General features: G+C 37.6%; 1 protein-coding gene across 3 annotated transcripts; it reads left to right on the top strand.

Moving 5' to 3' along the window:
* The first annotated feature begins 925 nt into the window (after positions 1-925).
* igsf5b (immunoglobulin superfamily, member 5b) lies at positions 926-20,161 on the top strand. Of its 3 annotated transcripts, none has more exons than XM_015016390.1 (10): positions 926-1,468; positions 4,086-4,181; positions 4,393-4,710; positions 8,913-9,025; positions 11,673-11,835; positions 13,762-13,893; positions 16,956-16,980; positions 17,635-17,723; positions 18,827-18,891; positions 19,944-20,161. In XM_015016390.1, the coding sequence occupies exons 2-10, from the start codon at positions 4,133-4,135 to the stop codon at positions 20,052-20,054; spliced, it is 1,065 nt and encodes a 354-aa protein (XP_014871876.1). In that variant the 5' UTR covers positions 926-1,468; positions 4,086-4,132; the 3' UTR covers positions 20,055-20,161. The 3 variants fall into 3 exon arrangements, with proteins under 3 accessions (XP_014871876.1, XP_014871875.1, XP_014871877.1); XM_015016389.1 differs by having other exon boundaries at positions 941-1,468; positions 8,913-9,040; XM_015016391.1 differs by lacking the exon at positions 18,827-18,891 and having other exon boundaries at positions 944-1,468; positions 8,913-9,040; positions 19,944-20,036.
* Positions 20,162-20,605: the final 444 nt, after the last annotated feature.

The following is a 20,605-nucleotide window of genomic DNA, read 5'->3' as shown; positions in this document are numbered from 1 at the left end:
TGTTGAATTTGAGGCTTTATTTGCACTTTATGATGCTTAATCATGATGTGAAAATACTGTTTTAAAGGACACAATATACCCTACTACCACTATGAAAGCTGGACGTTTACAAAACAACTCTGATGTTGGTCTGGCCATAAGGATATTAAAGACATTTGGAGGAACTTAAAGTTTTGTCTTTTTGAAAGATGTGCTCAAAGTTTATCTATACTGAGACTAATGTGGTGAAGTTCACAGTGTTCTGCTGTTTTATGACTGGGTACATTGCTTTTCTTTCAGTTAAAGGCTTAACTGAACATCTGGAAATTAGATTTTAGTGACCTACGAGCGCCATCAAGGTGTATGATCACTTTTAGCCAAACACAAAATTTTAAATGCACCTGCATTATTTTGTTAGCTTGTTTTTCCACTGGAGGTGGGGCATTTGTTCAGTATGCAGGGTATGTGAAAACTGTGATACTTATGTGGCAGATTGTCCGGCTCATGTGTCAGATGGGTTATGTGGTGATCTAATTGTGTATGCTACAGTGTGTTGATATGAAAGTAAAAGCAAAACTGTGAGCAAATATTATCCCTCTAGAAAAAGCCTCCCATTTATACTGATACCAAAGCATTGCACTAAACAAATGGTCATAAGAAAAATATATCCATCATGACAGCTTTAAAACCATTACAAGCCAGTGTTTAATTCTGAATCTCATTGTGTTTAGTTTGCAGGTTTGCCCCCATGCATGTCTGGGTTCTGGGTACTCCAGTTAATTGAAAATTATAAATTGATCCCAGGTGTGAGTGTGTGACTGTGTGGTTATTGTCTGTGTTTTAAAAGGTTGATCGCTGGTGATTGGCAAGTGCTCTCCTGCTGTGATCCTGCACAGGCTTAAAGGTGGCATGGAAGATAAGTGAATGAATAAAATATATTCCCTGTAAATTAATTCAAAGCATATAAAAACAGGCACAGAAATATGCATTGTAATGATCCACAACATCAGCATTGTCCCAAACATCCTGCTACAAATGCATTATTTTTTTTTAACATCCGTTTAGTTTAAGCTACTTTAGACAAAAAATGTACAGACAGCCACTCAATCATCTCATTTACATATTCCTAACAGAACAAATGAAAAAATATGATCCACATGTTTATTATTAGGTGCTAAATTGAACCCTGATAACTCTGGGCTCCAAGAAAAATGCCTACCACAGCAAAGTTGAAAAATTTATCTCTGGTCGACATTTTACCCAAACATGTAAATCAACTCACAGATTCAGTACTATCAGTGGATTGTGTTTGCAGAGTCTCTATGTGTGTGTGTGCTTGTGTGTGTCTCATGGGACAAAGTTCCCAAAGCTCAGTAATGTTTAACAGAACAGTTTTGGATGAGATCACCGAACACCAGGTATGAAGAAGAAACGGCATGGTTGATATGCATCCACTTAGTGTGTTTATGCACAGGAACACCAGACTGAGGTAAGACAAAGAAAAGAAGCAGAGTTTATGGATGATTATTGTTCAATATACTTTCATTTTATTGTTAAAATGTAAATTAGAAATAACTTAGAAACACATATGTCAGGCATGGGACCGTGATAGACTTTGATTATTTTGTTTCAGTTAAATGGTACATTTTTCAATTTGTGGTAATACTGTGACTTGAATTTAAAGTAAGTATAACAGCTGCAGGTTCACTGACCAATGCTAAAAATGGTGCATAACACTTGTGAAGAAATTTCACAGGAAAAGATTGTTTGTATAGCTTGCTTATCAAACAAGGTGAGAAAAATGCAGAAAAGTTTCTCAGGTTTCACATAATATTCTTTTAGGAAACAAGATGATTTATTTTTCTGACAGTTCCATACCTTTGTAAAAGTGCAATTTTGCAATATTTAAAGTAACATTTTGTGAGAAAAAGTGAAACATATATTTTTATACTTAATATAAATGCTGTTCAGATTTGCCTAAAGCCTGTTCCCAATAAAGAACAAATACATGTTTTGTATTAATGTGCTAATGTCTTAGCATGCTACATCACTTGTTCACCGTGTCTGTAATTCAAATATTGTTTAGTTTTTGTAGCCATTTCAACGTGTTCAATCGGGATTTGATCCATGAGTAAGAAAGACCTGCAACCAAATTCTCTTATGTGGAGCTTTAAGAGCATTCATGTTGGGTTATTTTCTTATTCTTATATTCTACTCAATCTCCCAAATAAGTAAGCTTATAAATTTCACGAAACCTGTGCATCATCAGGTTTGCATTAGATCTAAAAGATGCTATCTGCAGAAATCCCCACTTCTTAACCTTTAGTATTTAAATCAGCCGAGCTTCAGAAGTTATTTTTATTTCGCATTTATTCTTCAGTAAAAATTTAACCACAGCCTGGAAACCTCAGATGTGCTGAAACAAGGCGTTGGGAGTTGTGATAATGATTATGGAAATTACCCTGGAGTTTCACATTGCCGCCGCGTTTTCATGCATTATACAAAAACACCAGTCGTACAGTTTTCCTCAGACACAATTTAAAAAGAAGGTTTAAACAAAGTGTTGAAGAAATTTAAAGCTCAAGCAGTGCGTGCTGCCAAGTAAATCTCTTAATAATCCATTTTTAACCCTAAAGCAGGATATCTCTACTGAAAGAAAGCGTCTCAAAATGACTCAAAGAATCCGACTGCAGATATGTACAATTTCAAAAAGCTTAAACATTCCTAAAGAAGTCACCATCATTTTCAAATTGCAAAACATTTTCCACTGCCAAAGTGGCCAGTACCACTGTTCCTTTTCGATGTATGATTGTTGCACAATTTTTAAAAAGATGTATGCTGTAAAAATGTTTTAAAACAGTTTTGTTTTTAAGTGAAGCACGGGCTTTGAATCCAAAAATATTAAAATAAATGTCTATGGTAGAAAACTGATAAATATTTAAGCTGAATCTATTCTACTCTGTCATATTTAGTCACTCTGGACAGGTGTATCAAAGCTAGATCTCGGAAGTCGAGTGCAGCGTTGTTTTCCAGCAGATATCGATGAAACGAGTAGAGATTTTAAGGCTCTGTAATTGTGCTGCTAGTCCCTGATGTTGCTTTCGTGTATAAGAGCACTGAGACTTCTTTCATGAAAGCCCTGCTGGCACAGATTAGTTATAAACAGTGGAGTGTGAAGCAGCTGCTCATTGTTTGTTTGCGACTGTGCCAGACTCAGTTACTGTAGAGGCATTATGCAAATACACTTCCTGCAGATGTAAACAAGTTAGGCAAGAAAGACTGGGCTGTCAAGGAGTCATTAAGTCATTTTAAGGGCATTTTTGATGGCGGAAGCCTCTGGTGGTGATTGTTTTGTAACTATTCTGACTCCTAAACACGAGCGCAAATAAATAAATAAATAAATAAACAGAAAGCTAAATACATTTCATGGACCCCAACATTGTTGTCTTCATTATTATGAAGAACATAATGTGGAAACTTGATGAAAATTTCATCTGATAGTTATTGGTGGGACCATCAATGGCCTGGTCTGACAGATATTTTGTCATGTCTTCTTTTCCTACTTAGTCTTACGAAGCTTCTGAACTCAGAAAAAGACACATGCCCAAGCTAAATACTATGGAATGGATTGGAGCTTCTGCAAATTTTTGCACCAGATTTCATCAATCTGGAACTTTTACTATGAGATTATACCCAAAGATGGTAGGTTGTAAAACAAAATACAAAAAATCTGCATACCCCATTACAGTTTTCTGCTGTTTTTCTGTTTTGTTTTTTTGTCACACTTGAAATGTTTCAGATAAAAAAGAAAACTGATTGTCAGACAAATACAATCTGAGCAAACACACAAAAAAAGTTTTCAAATGATGTATTTATTTATTAACAAAAATAGCTGTCCAAACCAACCTGGTCCATAGTAAAACATACTTGCCCCTCTTGTTAAAATGAGAATAAAGAAATCAGATAAATAGACGCTTTCTGACAACGTGAAGCAAGCCAAAAGATTTAAAAGACAGATGCCTCACGATCCTCTCCAAAGAAAAACAAGAACAGATGATAAATATGTGAAGGTGGTGCATATAATCAATGTTTTTTTCTTTTTAAAGGCTTTTCTGCCATTCAACAGTTGACTGGCTGGACTGACATATTAAATATGGATATTCTTCTTCTGTTAGTGCTTGTTCTTTCATGGTGGACTGAAGGTAAGGTCCAGACAAACACGCCTTCTTGATTAGTTAGAGGTTTTCCACAGAAGTCAGTTAATGATGATATAGCAGACTTTTCCCTTTAATGCAAAGCATGACACCAGCTAATAATTTTTTGTAAAATTTTAGACCCTTTTATTATTTCTAAGTGTTTTAGAAATACGATGCATGTAAAACGACTGATGATTATGCTCACTCACGTCTTTAGCTGCCAGAACACAGATGAATCTGACTCCTGCAAGCCTGACGGTTGTTGTCGGAGACGAGGCCAGATTTAGGTGCAGCACCTCTAACACTGCTTGGACACTTATGACGTGGCTGCTAGGAAATAGACCAGTATTAACCATCGACAAGCGGAATGGTGTTTTACCTACCATCAACCCAAACATAACAGCTGAAAAATGCTCCAAACCAAAGACAGATTGCTGGGAGTTTATCCTGAGGCACACAGAGAGGAGCCACCAAGGACAAGTTGCTTGTGATCTGCAGCTCATTGATAGAAGGACGGCAGAGCTGCTTGTTCAAGGTGAGCACATTCATCTGTGTGCATGTCTGCGTCAGGGTCGAAGCAATTAAATGTCACACTCGGGTAGGATTTTAAGCACTTGTTTATTTCTCAAAATTTAGAAAGATTTCATATCAGAATCAGTGTCAGCAACATTTTAGACTTAGATTTTTCACTTTGTTTATTTTCTTTTGGAGAAAAAGAAAGTCTGGATGGAAAAAATGTGCGAACATCAACTTTCAGCCCTGTCATGATTTCTCAATTGGATTTAGTTCTGAGCGTAGATTTATAACACAAATCTGTTTTTCTAATTATTATTATTTATGTAGATCTGGCTGTATGCTTAGAGTTGTTCTTGTTCAAAGTTAAATTTTACTCTGTCTTAAGTTTTCTGATACCTCTTAGCAGGATTATCCAGGTTTTAACGCCATCCAAATTCCCACGCTAGCTCCAACCAGGTTCCCTGTTACTGCTGATTAAAACCATCCCCACAGCATGATGCTGCCACCATCATATTTAACTATGAGGATGGTTGTGTATAGTTGTAGCTTACCATTACACAACATGGGTTGTATGTAGGTTAAAGAGCCCATTTCCAGTCTTACTTTACTCCTTACGTTTACATAAATTCTGTAAACTGCTTATCATTTTCCTTCTTCTTCACAGTTATACACCATTTTGTATTGGTTGATCACAGAAAATCCCTCTAAAACCTATTGATTTTTGTGGCTGCAACATGATAAAATGTTTCAAGGAGCATAAACACTTTCATAGGCACTGCAAATCTTGACGTCTAATGTTTATTCAGTGCATCGCTATCTTTATGCTGCAGAAAATTTAAGTTTTTTTTTTTTTTTTTTTGGTTCTCCCAAGGTTATTCTGGCAAACAAAAGTGTGTGCACAAACACCAAACACACACATGCACACACACAATGCAGCCAAAGAAAACAAGCAGATGGCAAGTTGTCTCTAAAAAAAAAAAACTCCATGTGAGAGAGTGCAGAAACACACTGTATTTAACCTTGATGAAGCAGAAAGCAGCACGGGTAAAAACGGAGGTAAAAGAAGGGACACAGCAGAAGTTGTGCAGCATCTTTAATTCTGCCCGCCCACATCCCCCCCGCTTCAATAAAAAACAAAAGGAGAGGCCCAGCATTCAACTTGCACTTCTTAAGTCCCTTTCTCTGAACTATTGATGACGGTTGGAAGCTTTTCGTTTTCTGCGAAGGCAACTGAACATGCATGCAAAGGATCAGTCATAGTGTGAGGGAAATTATTGGGGCCTGTGTGGCAGAAGGAAGTTTGCCCGACATGTTTGATGGTTTCTGTGACAACGGCTTAATGGCAGTGTGGGTGGGGGCAGGGAATTGATTGGACTGCCGTTATAAATACGAGTTGGAAACGGATAGACTCCATGCCAGTCGAATGAGGCAGCAGAGCAGGATTTACAGCCTCCACCTGCAGCCAATCTCCTCTCTCCTCCTCGTTTTGTGGCTCTTATACAAACGTTGAGCCAGAGGTTGTGAGATAATTTAAGATTCAAAACTTGATGAGGACTGCTAGTTCTCTTGCATTCAGAAGCCGAGGAGTGCTGCAGTATAATCTTGACTTGTGGGAGAATCTCTCATTTATCATGCTCCTACTTATTGAAAACACTTCTACATGCTGGATAGGAGCTGAGAACAGGATAAGGCTTTCCTTTTTCATAAGACAAAGTATACACTATTTCATCTAGCAACCAGTTCAGGAATGTTACACTTTTTCTCATCCTACTTTTAAGTCTTTAGTGACCAAACTGTCATAAATAGAGGCGACAACCCCGGCAAAATGACTAAGAATCACAGAACACAGCTCCGTGAATGTTTAGGCAGACTCTACAAAAAGTAACATGCTCTTCAAGTTGTGGCCCCATTTTGTACGTAAGCATTTCCATTTCAACCTGTCCATTCATTTTATATCCATAAACAAACCATTTCCATCTCACGTTTCTAGACCAATGCAAAGAGATGCCTTTCTCCTTTTAGTTATTTTTTCTATGATGATAAATAGTGAGTGAGTGTACATTTGGTCTTTTATTTTTGTTTTTAACATTTATAACAATTACTGAATGCTGATGTCTGCTGCAGGATCAATAACTATCCATCCATCCATTTTCTGTACACCCAGTGGGGTCGGGTGGGTTGCTGGTGCCCATCTCCAGCTAACGTTCCGGGCGAGAGGCGGGGTACACCCTGGACCGGTCGCCAGTCTGTCGCAGGGCGGATCAATAACTATTTACAAAAATTCAATTAAGTCATTTATACTTACTTTGTAGGAAGCAATGAAACTGATTCATTTTTGAAAGGATTGCCGCAAAAACCGCTGGCTACACCAAGTTAAAAGTTGACTTGTTCTTGAATCTGCAGGGTTTGTTTGGACCTGCTGCCCTTTTGTTATTATTAACCATATTTTCATTTACAGTAACTGCATTTAAAATGAGTGCTCGGGGGGCGGGGAGCATGGAATCATCCACTGCACTGAGTCAAGAAAAAACCCAATGACCCACTGCTTCCAATATATTTCGAAGACAGCCAGTGCCACAAATCCCCACTGACACGTGCAGCCATTAACAGTAGTGTATGGTGAATCAGCCCCCTCCCGGGTCTTGATACAGGAGATTGCTATGGTTTGACATGGCCTTTGAATTAATCGCACATGCTGGCACTGCAAGTTAGCAGTCAGCAACTTTGCTCTTGATTTGTTTACTGCGGACTCAAATATACAGAGCGAGTTGAGCTGCAAATTTACAGCGAGGCCAATTGACTCTGTGTACTCTCCTCCACCACTCTCTGCTTTAATTGTTCTGTTTGGAAATTATGTAAAAGTGACTGCACACTGGCTGCTGTGTGTCTGGTTGCTCACTCAATCACAAATGCAGTACATCAACACAAACTCCCCACTTGAGCAGATCAATACGACCGCATATGCTGTTGACTACAAGCTGCAGATCTCTGGTATAAATCAGAGAAGACAGAGCCTCTCCGAGGTAATATGACTTGTAGAGGTATGGCAGATACACAAGCTGGGATAGGCTCTTAGCTTAGGTGATGTGCACAGTTAATTTAAAGGGGTGTTATTATGTATTTCCCAGCCACATAGTGCCATTTTATAGCACAATCAAATAATTATGTTACCTCCAGTTGTCATAAAAATGCTCTACATCAAAGATAACTCGAGAGAAAATTGACTTCACAATTTGACGCCTTGAAATTGGGCCACTGTCTCTTTAAGAAGATCCTGCTCTTTCAGACATTCAGCCATCACAGCAATGCTTTTCTGTTATGTCATTTACAGTTGTTCTTAGGAGCATTTTTAATTTAACGCTGTGTCGTTCTGAATTCGCCACGGTGGTGGCAGCATCATGCTGTGAGGATGCTTTCCTTTTAACGGAAATACAGCGAAGATGGTCAGAGATAATGGGAAGATAGATGGAGCTAAATACAGAGTATTCCTGGAGTAAAACGTGATAAAGATCAAGGTGCCTTTATGAAGCATTGCAGATGTACTCATTTTTCGAATTCTCACAGTATTAGATGCATCAGATTCAGGCACCACTTTTTCTGTTTGGGCACATCAGTCATTAGAAATCATCCAGATCCTTCCATCATGCAGTGCCAATTAGGCTGCTGGTTCCACAGCAACTACAGTTGCCCGATCTGAATCAGTCAGTCCACACATCAGATACAACATCCATGACAAGAAATCAACCCATCAAATGAAAGCATGTGGCACAAAAAGCACAGCAATGATTTGTACAAAACATCTGAGGATTAAACCCTAATCAATACAGGCTCGTCATTATGCACAGACAAACTACCAAAGCATCTCCAATTATCTGTCAATAGGAATTCACTGTTTCATCAACAGCCCTTCATTTTACCAGGCGTCTGACTTCACAGTGATACTGTGTCTCTCAGGGAGCTCAGCAGCTCATCTGGCTGGCAGAGAAGGAGATGAAGGGGAATAGAGGGAGAGGCATTCGTCAGCCAAGTGAGAATCAGAGACCAGAACAGCCACTCAGGAATCCATCTTTTGTAAAGGATCAGGCCAAGCAGAGCAGTGATTCTCAGCTTAACTCAATAATATTTTAACAAAAAATAAGAAATATATTTGTAACTACAAAGAGCACAAAAAATAACTGTACTTGATTCAAGCTCTTATTTATTTATTTTTTCCTCCTGCAGAAAAGGGCAATGTGAAGGTCTTTGGAGAGAACCGGTTGGCATTTAAAGGGGAGCTGGTCCTGTTTCAGTGCCAAGCAGCAGGATGGTACCCTGAACCCACTCTGCAATGGCAGGTACATGACAAAAAGGTAAATAACCAACACGTGATCCTACATTCAGTCATCATAAGAATGTTTTTGCTGCATTTAGTGTATCACAGTTAAGCATGAAATAATTTTGTTAATTTAAAAAAAACAAACATACGTTTTTGAAAGACTGAATGTAGTTTAGAGTGCTTTGGGATCATTTGAACTAAATAAAGTGATGTACAAGTTCAGGCCATTTAGATCAGTTTTTTTTTTTTGCATTTATTTGGTTTAATTTCAGATTATTAGAGATGAGACTGAAACTAACAATTTGTCAGAGATCAAAGCACACTGCTACTGTTTTAAAACAACTCAATTATCAAAAAATGACTTGTGGCTAAAGCACTCACTGTGATATGAACCAATAATTCTCAGATTCTTTGATCTGAATCATAACCAAAGAAAAAGTAAATCCAAATCCACGATACAGATTACTTATTGACCTGAATATTTGTCGTCTTGAACATTTTTAATACATTTTGATATATCTAAATTTCCATTTTTATTACATACATACTTACAGATAACAAGAGATTTACAAAAACATTAAATAGATTTCTTCGAGCAGATGTTTAACTCACTAGTCATTACATGTTTCACAAATGGATATTGTTGGTGGTACAACACCTTAGCTTTCCGTATAAATAATCATCACCTTCTTTGTAAATAAATACCCAAAGCAAAGGTAAAATCAAATATCGTCACCATAAACTGCAGAGGTATTTTTGAGACTTAAGATTAAAAATAATAAATTCTGCTTTGGTCTTGGACACTGTCAGATTGGCTGTTAATTTCAGCTTTTAGCATCAACTAATCTGATTTACACTAAATGAAGAGGCAATGAAAATGATATACTGCAGGTAAAGTATTAATTGTTTATTGCCTTTAAACATAAACTCTCTTTAAAAATCCCGATTAGTCCATTTAATGTACTCCAGACTTGCTAGATCCCTGCAGTAGTTCAGAGAAAGAGAGTAAAAGCTGCTGCGAAGGTAGACTTTCTTTTAATGCATTATATATCACTGCATTAAGCTTTCAGTAAGTGGACTGGGCTTTGGTCTGAATGAGATGAGTCTTGATTTATGTGTCTGAACCTGAAGAAAAATAATGCTCTGTTCTCTCCCTGTGAATGTTAGCAAGAAATAAATCATCAAAAATGCCAGTGTTCTTCCTTCACCTGCATTCATGCATTCAGGCATGCCCCAGGAATTACTTACATTCTGCAGCCACCATTGTTTTCTTTTCTGCACTCTGTGGAATCATTTTCATAGAGGTGGAAATTCATCTCATCGGTTCATCTTGAGATTTAAAGAGATGTGAAGATGTGGTAATCCTCTGAGTTTGTGGTCAGTTTCTCCTGCAAACCTTGATACTGAATGTTATTTCTAACATGAGCCTTTAAATTGGACTTTGAAATAAACAGAGCAGTTTGAGCCCATTTGGCATTTTTCTGCGCCATTGACATCCATTGAGATTATGTTTTTTTTTTCTTTTTAGTACACTACTAGTACATTCCCAAATATTTACAGTTCCAGTCCTTTAAGAAAATCTATTCATTCAAAAAGTCTGATTTTCCATCCACTTCAGTGGAAGTTGCACTACTTTGTGTTGTTTCCACAGAAAAAATCATTTGAATTTGTGTTTATAAAATGACAGATGCAGAAAAAATTGAAAGGGACTGGAGACTTTTGTATGGCGCTGTAATCATTCTTACAGTGAATGTGACTATTTTAGGAAAAAAAGCTTCTCAGTTAACTGCTTTTAGGGGATTAAAAAGCTGATTTGATTGAGCATCTATTCCACTATAATTATTTTTCGGTTACTGATCAATTTGTCCTGCCTGAACCATTTTCCTAAATTATTCTGTGAACTGATTATTAAAATGGAGGTCAACTTTTAGTGACAAAATGACCACAACCTACTCTAAGCTGTTACCTCTGTAGGTTTCTGCATTTTTAACAAACTAGACAGGTTTTTTACAAAAATATGCTGAAATTAATTTATTTTCATTTGATATTTGCATGTAGAGCATGCAATACCTAGCATTAGCTGTGAAAAGGTTTCACTTATAAAACCATATTACAAGCTTAGAGAATCTCACAGAGCTCTGTTGAATTCTTGGTCTGATAATGGAAAGTGCACAACACACCCGCAAATCATCTATTCATCTAAATCTGACATATTGAACCAGTGGAGCATTAATTAGAGAAGCAGCATTAAGATTATTCTCAGCATCTGGAGAAGCTGCAGCAATCAGCATCTGTTGAGAGGGCGACTACTAGTCCTGCAATACACAAATCCGACCTGGAATGGATAAAATTTTAGTCCTCAAACATATTCGGGGAACATACTCCAAAATATTTACAGCTGTAATTTGCAGTGAAAAATGATTCTTCAAAGTAAGGACCTTTGACATTGTGTGGGGGCTTTCTGTAAAAAAATAAATAAATAAATAAAAAATAAAATAGAAAACTATGTATTTCATTGGCTGTATGTCAAACAGATGTGTGCTTAAAAGGTTCACAGATCTGTCTGGGCCACTTTGCAGATAAATTAGTGTAGGTATTAAAGAGTTTTTGATCAGTTGCAGTCAGTTTGATAAATAATATCCTTCTCTCTGGTCAACGGGGTTCAGGTGAGTCGGGATGAATACAACATCAGCGCAGAGGAGAAGGAGAACCTCTTCGCTGTCTCCAGCAACCTTAGCATCCAGGCCGGGAGGAGCTCTGTGGTTGGCTGTCTGGCCTCAGTGTCTGCCCTCAGAAAACCTCTGGAGAGCAGCGTCAGCCTAACAGTGGGTGAGAAGAAGCTTTTAAAAAACTTTTTTTTTTTTTCCTGCATCTTAAGACATTTGTTGTCCCTACGGTAAAGGTTTAGATTAAATTGTTTTATTAAGTGATGCTGTGTGGAGGAGGATTCAATTTCTGGAGTTTCATCTGTTTATCACTTGTGTGTCTAAGTCTTTTTCAGCCTCGAATCTCTGCACTGACATCTGTTAACGGCATCAGCAGAGGTGCAAATAAAAACAAAAATGTTAAACTTATTTTTATACTCAACATTGTTTCAAAGTGTTTATGGTTTAAAAGCTGAGTAAAAGTGCAACTTCAATTAATTTTACATTAAATTGCCAACCTTTGAAAAATATAAATAGAATTATTATTATTATTTTTTTTAGAAATAAATAAATTACATTTCTTAATTTCTTTGTCTTTGGCAAGTCGTTCCACACTAAATGGGAAGGTGTATTTTTAAAAGTATCCTCTGTAATCTCATTATAAAACTAGTCCTGCAGGTCTAAACATTAATGTCTGATATTTTCAAAGTTAATGATCCAGTGACCACAAATATAAAGTAACACAAACAAATTAAAACCCTACAATCTTACTTTGACAATACAATTTACTCCTTTGGCCTCCACAGGTGGTCATGATTTGAAACTGATCATAGTTCAACTCTGAATAAACTTTGAACTGTACGCAAGCTTAAGCAGAGATGAATAAAACACAAATCAAATTCAACTGATCCAAAATGCTTAACATGCTCTCTACATAAAAATATACTTATTTATACTTCAGCATGAATCAAAAAGTACAAGTCCACTATGAGGGTTTGATTTGTACCCTGCCAATCTACATTTACTGTAGTAGATAAAGTAGAAGTGGAGGAATGAAAAGAATGTTCCTAATAAACTATTCTGGCTCTTGAAAAGATTCCAGCAGTCAAAGCTGAGACTTTTATCTGCCTCTCTAACCACCAGTTATCTATGTTTAAACTTGTTCAGACAGATGTCCTCTTCTCATACAAATACAGCTTTATTCTAAAATTTGACCAATTGTTGTATTTTGGGATCAGATCTGAGGAACAAAGTAGATGAATAGAATAAAATTATCAATACAAAGTTCCTCAAGTTAAATACTTCGTATGGCATTCACTCAAACTGCATTAAAGGTTTTACATTTACCTTATTTAAAATGCTAAGTTAGCTTTTAATCTGAGCCCTCCATTGTCAATTTATTTCTTTAAAGGAGAAAACATAAATGGCTAACTCTTATTTCTATAAAGATGATTATAAGTACTGGGTAAGACACTAAATAATGATAATTCTTAACACAATCCCACAAATTAAAAACAAACAAGCAAAACAAAATAATATCTTAACGGTTGATCCTAAAAAGATCAAAGTTTAGTTACTGAACAGTTCTTGGTTAACCTACTTCATTTATAACTCCATTTTGCCCTCTATGATTCTCCTCATTTGTGGTAGATATGCTTAGCTAATGTCATATGAATTCAATGCTTGTATTAAATTCATATCTTGAATTTCTATTTTTTTCAGAGATTTTCTGTCCTTGTTTTTTTTTTGTTGTTGTTTTTTGTTTTAATCTGTTACATTTTTCATTCTGTTCTGGGTAGCAAGTGAATCATCACAGAGTGCAGCTGTTACAGAAGAGGAGTGAAGAAAAGAAAGGGTTACGAAACTGGAACGGCATGAGCTTGAATCATAGCAGTATACAGGTTGAAAACAGCAGAAAGGGCCACAGCTTTGAAAAGTCTTTTTAAAATCTATTTTCATAGTTTTTCTCCACAAACACCCTCATGTCTAAAATCCAAAATCTTTCTCTCATCTCTCCGCTGCGTGTCTGAATATCTGTTACTGAATTGCAGAGCTTTTCCACTGCCTCAACACTGGAATGAAACAAAAAAGTGACCTTCTCTCTCTTCAGTCGCTGAGGTGTTGGAGGAAGAGGAGGACTGCACAATCCTGGTGGCATCAGCTGCATCTCTCGCTGCTCTTCTGCTGCTCGTGCTGCTCTCCATCTGCACTGTCCTCTGCTACAGGCATAGCAGAAAAGCAAGTAGGCACTTTTGTCCTTCCTGAAATTGCTCTAAGTGAACAAACGCCCCGCTCGGACCACAATTTTCCAGCTCAGAAACTGTGATTAAAGTATAATAAAGCATAGAGGTGGCCGGCTGCATGCTAGGACAGCCCTGTTGTCAGCCTTCAACAAGGGCATTCTGAATCCTTTCTGACAAAAGCAGAACATCAGCTGTAAACAGAACAGTGTACACACCAATAAGGGGCAAATAAAAAGGTTAAAGGGGGTTTTGGAGGTGTTGAACAATAAATAAGGTAGAGAGCTGAAGAAAGGATACAGTTTGCAATTGTTAGTTGTAATGTAATCTTTTTGAATAATTGAGGTGTATGTCATAATTACACTGATGATTTAGAGAATTAATTTCAATTTTAGGGGGGAGCTGTCATTTGTATTTCCTTAAATTAAAATTGCCAGTGTTTACTCTGTCTTCTGAATAACATATATATATAAAAAAAAACAGCCAACACAACAACAACAAAAACACAGAAATAAAAACAAACAAACAAAACAACAAAACAAAAAAAACCAATGGCAGCATCACTAAAACCGGTTTTGGGATTCTGGAAGTTCCCAAACTTTTGCATGTTGCAGCTGCAGTAAAACAGAAACTCATTGTCTTTGTTTTACTCTGTGTGGGACGGTAGTAACCTTGGGCAGGTTATCAGTCTGCAGGCAAACAGGATCGCTGCTGTTGACAAGTTGGACAAAAATGCAGTGTGCCTTTGGGAACGTGAGGTCACTCCTGGTTTCTGCTGGATGACTCATTAAATTTGGATGGACCCGATCTACTGTAACACATAGCCGCAGCGCAAAGAGAGCACACAGGTTATTCTGGACATTAAACATCATAGAAAACATGTTATTTAGTGTAGCTGCTGATAATGATGATGAAAATAGGGATCAGCTCCTTCGCCTAAAGCCAAAACAATGTCTACCGGAATTAACTAAATAAAATATATTTCACTTTTGTAGAAAAAGATATTTAATACAACAAGACAGAAATGTCCTTGTTCAGAAGACGATGATGAAGAAGAATCTTCCTTTAAATGTGGGAGATCAAACAGCATTTGAGATGGAGCTGCATCTGCAATATGTGGAAAACACATAAAACTGCCCCCAACGGCCTAACAGTGGGGGACTCGGTGCTCGTTTTTGATGCGTGAGATATTGCTGTCCAGGGCAGTAGGTGGTAATGGCACCACAAGCTCATAAAAAACATAATTTGTCAGTTGCCAAACAAGTTTTCCTTTTCTTATTTGCGTAGGCGGTGAATGGGTAGTAAATGCCACACTTTGTAGTGCACAAGATGTGCAGAGGGACTTTCCCAGGGCACCATTTATGCAAAAACGTCCCCTGAGAGGGTAAGGGCGGGGGGGTGTCATTCCTGACCAATCAGCTTGACTCCTAGGTCAGCAACGTCTGTCCTCCAATGGGTGTTCAGTTTCCATGGCAGTAAACCGTTGTGCTTGCCAGTGGGTGGTAGCCTCCATTACTTTACTTCCTCTACGGGTTTTAACTTGGATGCTCATCCTGCCATCATGATATACGTCCCACAGGGAAACCCAATTATTTTTCATCTGGATGGTTGGATGTTGTCTGTCAGCCAGCTAGTTTGTCCAGCTGGATTCAGAAACATTGCTGTGGAGCCTGTCAGAAACACACTGCGGTCTCTAATTTCTGACTGTATATATACTGTGAATATATTTTTGTAATTGAAAACCATTCGTGTTGTTCTCCAAGAAACAAAAATGGGTGGAAAACAACCCATCTTTGTTGGAGCAAGTAAAGATGCACCACTTCTCTGTGCGTCTTTACTTGCTCTGCTTGGTAAGGATGCACTCTTGCCTTCCCCACAGTAGCATCACTTCTTCTCCATAACAAGCAATTTATCTTTCTTACATTACTGAAGATGATCATTATTGAAAACAACAACAACAACAACAACAAAAAAACAGTGACAAAAATAACAGAGCTCTTCTTGGAGAGGCCATGCCTAAAGTGAGCTGCCATTCTTGGATAGATTAGATACTGTAAGTCTTTGATTAGTTCTTTATGACTGTGGTTATGACTCAAGGGCAGTTTTGTGGCTCTTTTTTTATTTTCACATGAATGGTAATACCCCCTGCGCTCTCATAATGCAACAATCAGTCTTAATATCATATCATTAGGGATATTTCCATTTAGCATAATTAAGGCTTAGAGGTGATACAGGCTGGGATTCTTGTTCTGGAAGCGGGAAGGATGCATATGTCTGTGGGATAAGAAAAAAATAATAATTCAGGCAATTTAAGTCATTGTAATCCTCTGCACACATTCTGGACCGCCGCTAAACGTGGCTCTGGTTTGGGCCTGAGGGATTAGCTTAAAGCAGGTGTGACCTTTCAGTACCTAAACCATCTCACTGCTGTTCTTGGTCCAGTCTTGAAACTTCGAGGGAAAATCCCCTTAGTAATTTGAATGAAATTCATTGGACATTTCACCTGTCAAAGGATCCAGCTTGCTTTCCAGAATACAAAACACTACTTTGTGTAATCCCTCTCACTGAGGTGTAACGTGTGCTTTCAAGTCACCGAGAAAGGAGAATGAATATAAAACAACAATTTAGCTAATGACAGCTTTGATTTAAACAGCAATGATAGGAGGGTTTCTCCTTCAATAAAAGGAGAGAATTTAGATCTCTCTCTCTCTCTCTCTCTCTCTCTCTGTCTCTCTCTCGGCAAGATTCTTCTGCAGCTGGATAATATTGCAGCCCTTTTGCCATGACCATGGGCACCGTTGGCAAATACAACCTGCAAAGTCTTGTTACAAAACTCATAAATGCGCAGCAGCAGCTTTTACTGCTGCATTACAAACCAACTGGAAGCAATAATATCAGTGCAGGCCCCAAAGCAAATAAACAGCAGGTCATTTACAGCTTTCTTATTGTTGTACTGTGGATGAAATGAGCAGGTTGAGTGGTTCTATGCATAATGCTAAAGTTGGCACCTAATAACTCATAATACTAAATTTGGTCATATATACATTTTTTTTTTACTTTTCAGAAAAAACTCCACAGGAAGTACTAAGGTAAGACTTAAAAGTTATTTCTTTTGCTCAACTATACACAACACATTTTAAAAATGATTTGAAGAAAATGACTTTCCTACAAAGATGTTGAGTTTTCATTAATCAAAGATGTACAACATCTTTCTCTTGCAGTTAATTTATATTTAAGCTAATGTGAAGACTCAGCATGAATCATTGTCTAAGCCAGTGTTTGAGAATGAAAAGGATCTTATTGATCCTCATCATGAAGGAAAATTAAAAGACATGAATTTGAAATGACATTCTTTAGATAGTCTTTATAAAGACATTCTTTAGATAGTTAATGGTCTTAACTTCATTAAGACCATTATTGTCAACGCTAATGCATGAAGCATCTTATTTGTCAGCATTTTTTCACTTAAATGAAATGCACTTAAATGAAATGCACTGCCGTAGTTGAGGAACTTTAGCTGGATCTAATAAAGCTGAGTAAAAAAAAAAATGATGATGGTGCTCATTTTTTATCTGTCAATGCACTTTATGCTGAGAACAATACAGGAGCCCTCTGATATACTACTTCTCTGTGGGAGTAGAAATTGTCTGTTCACAGCCGCTTGGCTTCTGACAATGTGACTCTGCTGTTTCTCAGCTAAAGGTTATCTCTTTCATTGGACCGTCCTCTGTGGGTCTTTGCAGGTCCGACCAATCGGGATTTTGGGGAAGTTCGGTTGCTGAGGCGACAGGCGGGAATGTCAACCAGGGGTTTTCCAGCGAGAGCACAACAGGTGAGAAAGTGCAAAACAGACCAACATAAATGATTCATTCTGAATATTTTTTTTTTTAGTAATTATTACCTCAAGTCCCCAACCTCTGGTGGAACTGAGCAGCCCCAAGTGTGCATTTCATTTATCACTTCTGAAATATCTCTGCTTTCTGTCCTGTCAGATTATTCTGTATTGCATTGACATAAAAGATAACTTAAAGAAGTACAGCTAATTTTCAGTCTGGTACAGTTTTAATGCAGGGGACAAACTACCTTTCTTTAATATTGTTTGTGGAGTTTTGTGACACACTAAATAAGAAAAAAAACATGAGATGGTCATTTGAAATGAGCTAGTATGAAAACAGTTCAGGTTCATGTCAAAAAAGCAGAATATGATTTTTTTTAAAATCCATTGATTTAAGATTAGAGCTTAACCATTATTATTTCAGAAAATCTTCATGTTTTCACCGAGTAAATAGTCTTGCTAAACAAGAAAAGCAAGGCCTTTGCTCAAAGACGTACTCTGGGACAGTCATGCACCCCCACAGTTCTGCAGCGTGTCATGTAAACTGATGAACCACTGTAGCATCACTCATTCTGGCTACTTTTGAGACCTTCCTTCCCCTGTTGAGTCCTGACAACGCAGTGTCCTAGATTTCCAGAAATAACTGAACATTTTCATCCCTCACATGGCAGTTTTCCGCTGCAGCTTCTTAACAAGCTTGGGCCAAACTGAGGAAAAAGATTCCTGTATTTTTTTTAAATATTTCTTTCCTCTCATGTCGATTGTTTATCCCTAATTTTTGTTTCCAGCAACAAACTACTCATGACGTGGTTTTACACATAAAGCAAAACCCCCCCCCCCCCAAAACTGACCTCTTTTCATATGTCGAAGACGAAAAGTCGTTTTTGAGAAGGAACTGTAATTCAGCACTGTTTTAGCTTATTTGCTTATGCAAACAAGCAAAAGAAAACTTGTGCAGCAACAGACAAATAATGTTTTACAAGCTTGTGGTGCCCTTGATATCTCTGAACAAAGGTTTTCTACCTTAAATCTAGAGTGAGGGGCACTGCAGGTGTTTACAGGAGCAGTCTAGGAAAAAGAAATTGTCTTTCAATCTGCAGATGTGGACAGCAGTGAGATTATCGTCGGAACTCGTAGCCAGATGAACTTTGACACCTTCCGCAAGGTAAGAGACAGGAGGTAAAGGTGGTTTGAAATGAGCCAGACAGCTACACAAATACTGAAAGAGACAGAGAGAGGAAGAGGAAGTGATCAACTAAAGATGAAAAATGGAGTCAGTTAGCTATTCTGCGTCAACCTGCCAACACATGAGGAAATGCGTCTCTCATCACACAGCTGTTGTACAAGGGATATAAAGTAAATAACATTCATTTGAAATAGACAAAAAAAAACTATGTGGAAATCATTCAATTCAGTTTAAATGTCTCCTGAATTGACAAGACAAACAGGTCCAGTTTATATTCCGTCACATGTAATCTGCAGCTACTGTTTACAGTCTTGTTAACATCTAATCAGAGCAGATAGTGAGATTTTTATTCCTTTAAAAACTCACATTAATAATGGAAAATGGGCATAAATTAAAATCCGAAGTTGTCTTGGTAAATAACACTCACTCATTGCAGCTTTTTAATTATTTTATAACAAAGTCAAAGTAAATTCAGGTCATCAGTGACGATTATAAGAGAACCAACTCTCCTCAGGTTTTTATTTATTTGATTAGTTACAGCTTCAGCCTTAAACTACAACAGCACACATCAGACAGCACAGAGCTGCAGATGTGGTCTTTACTTAATATCTTGATGAATAAAGAAAAGTTGTCAATTATAAATTAAGAGGAGCTTGGTAATTCAAGCAAGAGCCTGAATTACCAACTGTGACTAATGTTTATGAGTGGGCCGTTCATTTGAATGCGTTCATACAGCATTGTTCACAAGAATTTGGTGCAAGTGATCGTATGTTTAAACTGCAGATGAGATAAGGCTTCTTCTCCCAGCTAGCTCTGCATGAGCTCTCATGATCCCAGAGCCGCACTTAAGCTGTGATACTTCAATTACATTCTGGCTCCCAGACAATGTGGAGCCCAGTTTGTGTCCAGAGAACCTCCAGATCTTAAATCCTATTTTTTATTTACTTACCCAATGTGTATTATGTACTCTAAAGAACAGACGTTTGCAGGTGTTTGGTCTACATAACTCAAAACCCGATGTGTTTCACCAGGTCCCTGACGTTGTACACTCCAGCAGCTTGTCTTTGCACACCGAGGGCCGAAACACAGAGTTTCAAGAAGACAACGCAGTTAGCAATGTCAGAAGAATTACCACAGTTTAAACACATTTTTTTGTATTATTCACTAGTAGTGTTTTGTATTTTTTTCAAAGCACAAGGATAAAATGATATTAAACTTGATGTTCTTCAATAAACAATTATTTTGCCAGCTCTGATAGTCTCTGCTAATTTTTGTTTGTTTGTTTGAATTAGCCATGCAGGGCAAAGTGACTCATCATTCATAGAACATTTTTGTTATATAAATATGTTCATATCAGTGTTGACTCATCAGGGTTGTTTTGACAGAGGTTGTTCTACCGAAAAATAAATATTTGAAAGTCCTGCAGAATGTCTGAGAACTTTAATACCTCATGTCAAATGTTGCGCTGAGATCAAAGGGATTCGTTTCTACATACTGATAAGCGGAAACATTTACACGCTAAACTGATTCTGAGGAGACTTAAAAGGCAAGATGGAAAGCATTTAATGCCTAAATTTGATCATTTCTGCCCTTTTATTAAACCTGCGCCTGTCCTCCAGACCGGCTTTTGCATGTTCCAGTTGATTGTTAAACTCAGGAGCAAAAAGCCAGAGAGAAAATCGACATCATGAGC

The sequence above is a fragment of the Poecilia latipinna genome, unplaced genomic scaffold (assembly GCF_001443285.1).
Source record: "Poecilia latipinna isolate Pla-1442-1.1 unplaced genomic scaffold, P_latipinna-1.0 Scaffold2014, whole genome shotgun sequence".
NCBI lineage: Eukaryota > Metazoa > Chordata > Actinopteri > Cyprinodontiformes > Poeciliidae > Poecilia > Poecilia latipinna.
This window is presented reverse-complemented; position numbering and strand designations above follow the sequence as displayed.